This window comes from Cupressus sempervirens, chromosome 1, assembly GCF_028749045.1.
Source record: "Cupressus sempervirens isolate cs-2001-9-10 chromosome 1, ASM2874904v1, whole genome shotgun sequence".
NCBI lineage: Eukaryota > Viridiplantae > Streptophyta > Pinopsida > Cupressales > Cupressaceae > Cupressus > Cupressus sempervirens.
In genome coordinates, this window is record NC_143118.1 from 506546390 (window position 1) to 506556781 (window position 10392).

Genomic DNA, 10392 nt, shown 5'->3' on the forward strand with positions numbered 1-10392 from the left:
GGGTTAGTGAGGGTTGCAGAACTGTTTATCACACCAAGATGCCCTCTTGCCTTGCTGCAGATGATGCATATCATCCAAAAGTTGGCACTTTCTTTTCTACCATTACCCTGAAGTACTTTTTGATTTTTGCCCTCTCTGAGATTGACACCTATGCACATCCCTATCTCATCTCCTTTCTGAGTAGCAAATCTACCATTGGCATTTAGCAACCTCTTGTACCTTGAGGTACCCACCATGTAGACCTTAAATTTGGCAACATGAAAATGTACACAGAATGTTTCCCATTCAACTGAATCTTGTATTGTGCCCTTTTAAAGTAGAAATGCCCCTCTTATAGAGTTTTGGACTTACAGTAATGACATCGTTAACATTGAATAGGACAACATAAATTGATGCTTCATCGTTGAACTTGGGAGAAAGTCCAATTTAAAGTACTTTTCATGGTCACAATTATCTCCATTCGTTGTTGCAGCAAGCCTAATAGTTATGGCTGAGGATGATCCAATATATCCAAGCTGAGTTCACCAGCCAACTTGGAGGAGAGGTGCTTTGCTTGTGAATACATGTCAAATATAGAATCCACTGTCTAACCTCCGGTTTGTATTTTGATAAATAAGAGTTAGCTTTTGTCCATGAGGGAGCTTTCACCCACCTTTTGCCCATGGCAGTACAAGTCAACCTGTAACAACTTTGAGCTGTATTCTATTTATGTTTTTGCATGTGCAATTGGTATTGTTGCCTTGCTAACCTCCTGTTTGTATTTTGATGTAGAAGAGTCAAGTGAGCTCTTCACCATGAGAGTCCCATCACCCCAACCTTTTGTACACCCATGGCAGTCCAAGTCAAGTCCAAATCAACTTTGAGCTGCACTCTATTTCTTTGATTTTGCATGTGAAATTGGTACTGTTGCCTTTCTTTTTCTTTACCTGATATTTCTTTATCACAACACCAACATTATTACGGAAATCAGATATTTTTACCACCATCTTTTTTCTGCTTCCTTTTCTGTAGTCACTACTCATGCCTTTAAATTAGAGTTAACAACATTATGGAAACTATAATTTTCCATCACTTTTCTCTATCTGCTTCTTGCATATCAACAAATGTTATCTGTGGTTTGTGTGTCACAGCTTCTTCATAGGACCAACCACTGTTATAACTATTTCCTTCTCTTATACATCCCAATTTACAAACAATTTTGTGCTTTTCAAATTGCATCCTCCAGCTGCAATCTCACGCTTCTTACTTGTTACTACTCTACCTGCAATCAGATCAGCATAAGTGATATAATGAAAATAGAAAAGCGCCATAACCATTTGATCATCAAGAGCCTCATCAAGGATCTTCTTTCTTTTCCCACTGTAACCAATATTGTCATGTCCTTTAAAGGATGAATTTCTACTGCACTGTGATAACTATTTGTTACCATGTAATGGACTTCGATTTATCTATTTTCTGCCTTAGTTCTTATTCTGCAAGAAAATCTCTGTGCAAAGTATTATAAGAACTAAACATTTCTTTAATCTTCTTAGCCTCCTCTACACATAGGAGATTCTCTTCACCTTCATATACTTTTCTTCATTAAATATGGGGCCTTCACAACACACCACTTCCGCTTTCAAAACTATGATATATCCTAAGGATTCATTTACTCAACACTTTGTTTTTTTTTCGGTTTTGAAACTTTCACTTCTTTTTTCACTAACATAGTTTTATCTCCTTCATTATCCATTTCTGCAATAAAATCTTCATGTGAAGAATCATTCAAAACAAATAATTCCTCAATCTTCTTCATCTCCTCTCCAAGCAAGAGATTCATTTATCAACTCTAATATCTATGACCAAAGTCAGCGCTTTCTGTAATGTCCTTCAGGCAGTTCAGATTACAACAGACGTTGGCCTATATTCAAGTGTTCTCATAGTTCAGTAGAGTGACCCAACTAGGGGTTGTGCAGCTTAGCAAGGAGCTTTACAAGCCATTCTAGATATTTCGAGCAGTCTCTTATTTTTAGGAGGAGATTGGAAAATTGTACGGGAAACATTTTGAGATATTTTGGATGGTTTGACATAGACTTCTATTTTTTAGGGATTGACTGGGAATTGACCAGAACATGTCAAGAGACCTCAAGGATCATTTTAGAGGCTTTTGTTGCAGTTCCTATTTTTTGGGGAGAATTTCTAAGTTTTAGGATGGGACTGTCAGTTCGCTTGCTATATTTAGACATCACTAGGATGGCACGTGCGTCATCAGTTTTCATTTTGTGGTGGCTGTGTGATGGGTTTTGAATAAAAATTAAGCAATAAAGTATCAACTTTAATATTAAATAAAATAAATAATAAATTATAAAGTAATAAGAGAGTGCAACCCTAAAATCAAATAAGGCTTTGACACAATAAAAGAACATTGGAGGCAGCCATTTGGGCATTTATAATTAAATTCATTCATTTTTACAGCTGATAATTGAGTTTGAGCTTTGAGGAAGAGTTTGAGCAGCAGATTGAAGCTTCTGGGAACGAAAACTCCCTGAAGTTCAGAAGGTTGGACAAAACTCCAGCCTTCCTTTGGAGTTGAATTCATTCGGGACTCACCATTGGGCAGATTGACAGCAATTTAGGCTGAGTTTACAGCAGTTAAAGGGCAATTTGGGACAGATCTGAGAAAGCTAGATTCATCTGTATCAGCCATACATCCCTCTACATCATCAATACCATTCCTTGGGCCATTCACTATCCTGTAGCTGTATGTTGAAAATCAGGCTTTGGAATTTGTGCAACAACTTCTAGATCAAATTCATCAGCAGATCATTTGTGGGATTCATTCAAACTGTAGAGAGTTATGATTGGATCAGTTTGATGCAGATTGAGGGTTTATCAGTTAGTATGGTCTTGCCCGTGCAGGCCAGGCATAGGTGTTGGAGATTCCTTCAAATTAGGTTTTCAGACATTATCAGCATTCTGAATAAAACTTATTGGTGCCACCTAGTTAGCTGGATGCCAATCTTATTGTGATTTTATTCAATGAAGACCCCATTCTTGGAGTGAGTGCTGGACTTCCTAGTATGCCAATTTTTGTTGTAGTGTTTAGTCTTTCATTTGAAAAAATGCAATGCTGGTTTTAATAAATCAGAATTCTGGTGTTTCATCACATTTATTCTATTGCATTTTGAGTTCAAATACTAAATAGCATACCTATTCACATGCTTCACCTGGAAAAATTCCAACAAACATTGGCATTGGAACTTGAACTAAGAAATCTTTGCAAACAAATCAAAAACACCTCCCAACAGCAACAAACAAATCAGAAAAAAATGGACAGATTTGGTTGGGGATCTTTCACTTTTGAGGCCACCATTTCAGCTCTTAAATGAGTCACTACCTCCAAGGAGAACTCTGCAGCAACAATTTTATCTTCTGCAAGTAATGCTTCTCAACAGTTAATCGCTGTCACAATTTTCTTTCATGTTATTCTTTGCAAGAGAACTTGGTCTTCTTTGTTCTCACCTTCCTTCCTATTTGCAGGTAATGCTGGATATAACAGGATTTTCAACATTACCTTTCCCCACTACGACCTGATCCAATAGAACACCCATGCCTTTTTTTGGTGGAAAGACACATTCAGTAATGTTCTTTTTGAGCACTGATTTACCACAGGAAATTCTATGGTTGCGCTCTTTCCAAATATGCTAGGCAACCATTGACAGCTCCACCAAACATACTTCTTCCCACTAACTAATAGATTCCATCAAACAATCCCTTCAGGCTGACGTGAAGGAACATCAAAGAAGGAGATGATTCACAGACTCCTTGCTGGCCAAGCACATAGGACAAACATTGGGACCCTCACTTCCAATTTTATAGCTCCTTTTAAAATCCTCCCATGTAAAGCCATCCATAGGAAAACCCCCACTTGAGGAGCAACACTTTTATGCTAACACAATGAAGCTGGCCAATATCATCTACCTGAGCATTTAAGGTGGACCTCATAGCATAACCTGATAATTGTACTTGATTTGGAGACACACCAGATAATCTTGTCCTCTTTGCTCAACAGGATTATTTGTCTTTTGCAAAGGATATCTGCAATCTCCACACCATCTCTTTGGGAGGAGACATATTTGCAATTGGATGCCATTCAAAATTAGAGCTGTCACTGGCTTTCACATAATCCACAAAAATCTAAACTTCCATTCAACTATAACCCAATCATGGTTATCGATCAGATTTACTATGGCTTCTTCTCCATTCTACAAATCTCTGCAACATCCCCCTTCTTACCATTGCCAATTTTCTGGAAGAGGTGATTAATAATTATACAGCAGTTGTCCCATATAAATCTCCATAATGCTGAACCACCTGAGGAATTTGCCATTAAAAGATCCTGTCTTCATCATCTGAATTGATGTATTTTTTCTTTATGATCTTACACCAAGGTTTCCATTTATAACCACTGAAAATCTTGGAGATGATATACAAAGTCGAATCACATCAATCCACTTGTTAAAACCTAATCTTTTTTGAACAGACAATAAGAAACCCCAGCACACTTTATCATAAGCCATGCTTTCTACTTTTATTTCCTTGCCTCTCTGGCAGTCAGCTTTGGTTGAATGGATAGTCTCCGAGTCTGAAATACTACTGTTAGCAATATCGCACTCAACTTTTTTGAAATTCTTTTTAAGCCCGTTTGCAAAAGCCTTGGATATAATTTTGTAAATTGAGTTGCAGAGTCTTTATATAATATTTTTCAGCAAACACATTTTCAGTAGGGGTTTTTACAGGTTTTCGAAACCCACGCAGTCAATGAGTCAGTTCTTTAAGCTAGGGCACACATTTCTTCGGCTGCCAATTTGCTTGCTAGCCATTGGGGTATTTTCTTTTCGGCGTGTAACAGGAGCCACACATTTCCTTGGCAAGTGTTTCTTCTGCAGCATTTTGCATTTCTGAGTTACAAGCCATGAACCACAAATTTTCTAGTACAATTTCTTTGACCAATTATTAATGCCGATAGGAATTCTACAATGCCAGAAAGGGTGGATTGTGATGGTGTGAGCATGTTAATGTTAATACTTACCTTTTTAGCTTAAATTGGACAACCATTTGCACGTCAAAATTTGAATATTTATTATAAACATAATATACTTTTACAAATAATTTATTAAACATCACATATAAAATAAAAATATGATTAAGTTTTGAAGAAATAAATAATCAATCTTTAAAAAAATTAAATAAAAACTTAAGTCAGTCCAAAAAAAATAAAAATTAGATACAATGAAATATGAATGTATTTGGGTGTAATAAATTAAAATTAAGTATTTTATAATTGATATCTATCGGCATTTCTTTAGATAGATTTATTTAAGATATCTATACTAGTTTAGCACATTTCTTTTGGGAATCGTTTGCATATTTACTTTGATATCACACTCAACCTTTTTGAAATTATTTTTAAGCCCGTTTGCAAAAGCCTTGGATATAATTTTGCAAATTGAGTTGCAGTCTTTATAGAATATTTTTCGGCAAACACATTTTCAGTAGGGGTTTTGACTGGTTTTTGAAACCCACGCAGTCAATGAGTCAGTTCTTTAAGCTAGGGCACACATTTCTTCTGCTGCCAATTTGCTTGCTAGCCATTGGGGCATTTTCTTTTCGGCATGTAACTGGAGCCACACATTTCCTTGGCAAGTGTTTCTTTTGCATTTCTGAGTCACAAGCTGTGAACCACAAATTCTCTAGTACAATTTCTTTGACCAATTATTAGTGCCGATAGGAATTCTACAATGGCAGCAAGGGTGGATTGTGATGGTGTGAGCGTGTTAATGTTAGTACTTACCTTTTTAGCTTAAATTTGACAACCATTTGCACGTCAAAATTTTAATATTTATTATAAACATAATATACTTCTACAAATAATTTAATAAACACCACATATAAAATAAATATATGATTAAGTTTTGAAGAAATAAATAATGAATTTTTTTAAGAATTAAATAAAAACATAAGTCAGTATTAAAAAAAAATATAGTTAGAATGAAATATAAATGTTTTTGGGTGTAATAAATTAAAATAAGTATTTTTATAATTGATATCTATTGGCATTTCTTTAGATAGATTTATTTAAGATATATATACTAGTTTAGCACATTTCTTTTGGGAATTGTTTGTATATTTACTTTGATATCACACTCAACCTTTTTGAAATTATTTTTAAGCCCGTTTGGAAAAGCCTTGGATATAATTTTGTAAATTGAGTTGCAGAGTCTTTATAGAGTATTTTTCGGCAAACACATTCTTAGTAGGGGTTCTTACAGGTTTTCGAAACCCACGCAGTCAATGAGTCAGTTCTTTAAGCTAGGGCACACATTTCTTCTGCTGCCTATTTGCTTGCTAGCCATTGGGGCATTTTCTTTTCGGTGTGTAACAGGAGTCACATTTCCTTGGCAAGTGTTTCTTCTGCAGCATTTTGCATTTCTGAGTCACAAGTTATGAACCACAAATTTTCTAGTACAGTTTCTTTGACCAATTATTAATGCTGATGGGAATTCTACAATGGAAGAAAGGGTGGAGTGTGATGGTGTGGGTGTGTTAATGTTAATACTTACCTTTTTAGCTTAAATTTGACAACCATTTGCACGTTAGAATTTTAATATTCATTATAAACATAATATATTTTTACAAAAAGTTTAATAAACACCACATAACATAAAAATATGATTTATTAAAATTATAAGTTTTGAAGAAATAAATAATCAATTTTTATTTTTAAATTAAATAAAAACTTAAGTCAGTCCAAAAAACCAAATATAGATACAATGAAATATAAATGTGTTCAGGTGTAATAAATTAAATTAAGTATTTCAATTGATATCTATCGGCATTTCTTTAGATTGATTTATTTAAGATATCTATACTAGTTTAGCACATTTCTTTTAGGAATTGTTTGCATATTTACTTTGATTTCTGGTAGGGAGTAATAAGCCTTTTGAGAGTTGATTATGTTTTATCTATAATAAGTTTTTGTTAGGTCTTCCTATGGTTTATAACATCTTAAATATGTATTATTGACTATAGAAAAATATAAATATTGTTGATTTTTATTAAAATTATATTAACAATTAACATTCAATAGATTAATATTTAATCTTTTATTTCTAATTATCATATTAATACTTAATAGATTTAAATTTAATGTTATTTATTTATTCATTAATATTGACATTTAATAATTAAAGTTTAATTGTAATATATTCTTAATTGCAGATCTATTATTATTATTTAAATTAAATTTATAAGGCAAATTGATTCTCAATTTTATTCTGCTTGTCCAACTGCATGTGAATTTTCATTTTTTCTATTGTCAAACTTGAACTTGAATGAACCTTGCAACTTAGGCAAAAACCCAAATTCTCATATTCAAATGCCTGTTTCTGCATGTCAGCCATTTCACTTGTCTTAAAAGTTGGACCCTTAGATGTATCCATCTCTTCCAGGATCCTAGTTGTAGAGGTCACCACATGCTTAGCATTATAGGCAAAAGGAGTATAAGTTTCCCTAACGCATTCCAATTTTCTCTGGATTTGATTTAAGCCAAAAATGCGAAGGGAGGTTCGGCATAACTACCCATATAGAGGAGATCCCGAAGTTTCACTGAAGTGTTAAACTTGGAACTATGGTTTCAGTTAGAATGACAGTGTCTTGCAGCTCAAAGGACTCTTCTCTAAACCCTTTTTGCAATCAGCATCCAAATCATGCATAACAGAGAATGTGTTTGCATGGGGGTAAAGGGCCATGACATCTTCCAGAAATGGTTGGTATGCCTACTTTATCCAAGTCATTTAGCTCCTGGTACTGAATCTACTTATCAGGGTCATGTCCTGGTAATTTTCCATGTTCTCACTTTCCCTTTCCTCATTTCTTGAATGTGCATATGGACAACTTTGATCCTTTTAGGTTGCCCTGGCACGTTGTTTCTTTGCTGGCCTAACTACTTCTGCATGGAGCAGCCTTTAGCTGAACCATTGACTTTTCCTTTCACCTTGGCAAGATGGAGCCATGGCCTAATGGTTTATTTTCCATTGCCACATTTTATTTCACTTCTCCTTGCATTTGTATTATCTTATCTACCTTCTAGTTGATTCCACCTTTCCTTCCTCAGTCACTGCATCCAGCTTGTTGGCAGTGGCAGCAAGGCATCTGGCACATCCAGTTTAGGGTTACCTGCTTTGTCCTTTCATTGTTCCAATGGGTTTCTTGTTTTGTTGGTGTTAGATTGCAAGTAAAACTGGATATCAGTAAAAATATTTATTTCTAATATAATATTAATATAGACAACCAAAGAAAAATTTGATAATCTATATTGATTTTCCATGTAGAATTGCACCAAATGTTAAATATTTTGGATTTATCTTTTACATTTGAAATTGAAATTGACTAATCAATTATCAGCTGTTACTTTATGTAAGTTATACTTTGTTTGCAAATTATGGCTAATAAAAAAATGTTTTCATTGTATATTGCACATAGGCATGTGTGTGCAGATTGTGAGTGAGCGCTACTTGTTAGCTGTTTATACACAAAAATATATAAGTGCCTGTGTGTTTACCCAGCAGTAGTGAACGTGGGTACAAAAAAGTTAACAAATCCTCAACCCTGAATACAAGTCGACAACTTCAATTAATTTGTGTTTTTTTAAATGCTGTCAATTTTACACTGTTCGTCAAGTGTTTCATTTGAACTTCTACATGTTTAGAACATTTAACTTGGTGATTGTTTTGTAAATAGATGGCACTCCTTCTGCCTGTGATTCTTCACAATACAGTTTTTTGTTCTTTCAGCATTTTGATTTGTATAAAGTGAAGTTGGCTGTTGAACTTAGTGATTTTTTGTCTTTCAGAAGCTTCTAAAATGTTGCGTACGTTCTTGGCACCTCTGATGCTCTTTTGAGTCTTGCAGAAGTATGAACAATATATTCAAAGATTTAACCGACTTAATGTTTGTGGAGTGTAGAGGCGAGGGGCACAACTTGTAGTTCTTGAAGGCAAGCGTCGACAAGTTTGGGAGAATGCATGGTGCGACTCTTGCTTGGACTTGCATTTAATGTCAGCTGGGGCAGCACAGGCGATGTTACATGCATGGCTGCTTAGTATCCGTTCTATTCTGTTCGAGGGGCATGAACTGCCAAGATTATTAAGGTATAATGATATTCTATTTCATGTTTACACATTCTTATGAAATGAATTATTAATAAAATTGCAAGAAATATATGCATATTAAGTAGGATGCAAAACTGTGAGCATCATTGCTTTCTGTGTGATATAATCAAATTTAGTCACAATTTTTGCAGCATCTTAACTGGATGGGGAAAACATAGTAAAATTGCAGGGGACAGCACCCTACGGCGTGCAGTGGAAGCACTTCTTTCGGGAATAGGTGCCCCTTTTCATGTTGCCAAATTAAATTTAGGTAGATTTATATGTTCTGGCCCTATTGCGGGGGCTTGGTTGAGGGAATCTGGTACATTGAAGCTTTTGGTTCTTCATGATGTAAGAGTAAATTCAGCAGATATCATCGATCAAGTTTCTCAGTTGAAATTATTGCCAGTCTAGAGGTCAGGCCTTCTGATGGCCTAACCATTACAACGCTTTTTTGGTTGAGTTCCTTCCTTGTATCCTTCTTTTCTGCTGGAGGTTATAGCATGTCATACGATAAATGGATGCTGTTTTGGCCCCCTTTTTTTGGGTACCGATTTGCTCTATTGGAGGTTAGGGCATGGCATACAATGGATGAGAGTAGTGAAGGCCTTGTTGATTAGTAGAAGAGATTTTATCCTCCACTTTATTTAATAAAATTTACTTATTATTCTCTCTGCAATAATAAGCTTGTTGTAAAATAGTGATCAAGTTCTTCTGTAAGTTAAATTTATCTTCAATGATAAATCACTTGTAAAATAGCGAGTTGTATCAGTTTGAAAGACCTACTAACATGCATGAACCTTGTCATTAGAGTTTGCAAATCTAGCTTATATCTTGAGGAAATCTGTATGGCGTAGTAACAAAAAAATGTAATGAAAGCTTGAGAATCTGCTAGGGTGGGTACTATTGTTATAGTATCGGTGCAGTAAAAGTGAGATTTATAGGTGTCTCGACAATCATCCATTTCGTAAATAGCTTTTAAATAGAGCTTTTTCATTTATCGACACATTTGCTTATTTTTGACACAAGGAAGATGAAAATTCCCCAATTTTGAAGTATCCAAGTACGTATACTTGAAATCTCCTGAAGTTCATATTCTAAATCTCCTTTTGTACACATTCTTAATTTCTTATGTGTGCGTGTCCACAGCCTCTTTGGTAATTCTTCAAAATGCAGGCGACGTTCTCGATTTTACTTTTAA

The 10392-nt window shown here is 34.9% G+C and overlaps 1 protein-coding gene across 1 annotated transcript in view; it reads left to right on the forward strand.

The window, feature by feature from the left end:
* The window catches only part of GUN1 (s uncoupled 1), a 31711-nt gene extending 21764 nt beyond the window's left edge, over window positions 1-9947 (forward strand). The window contains exons 4-5 of the mRNA XM_089829194.1: window positions 9007-9191; window positions 9344-9947. Coding sequence (XP_089685320.1) covers window positions 9007-9191; window positions 9344-9605 — 447 coding nt within the window. The 3' untranslated portion in view covers window positions 9606-9947. The remainder of the gene's footprint in view (window positions 1-9006; window positions 9192-9343) is intronic.
* The last annotated feature ends 445 nt before the right edge of the window (window positions 9948-10392 follow it).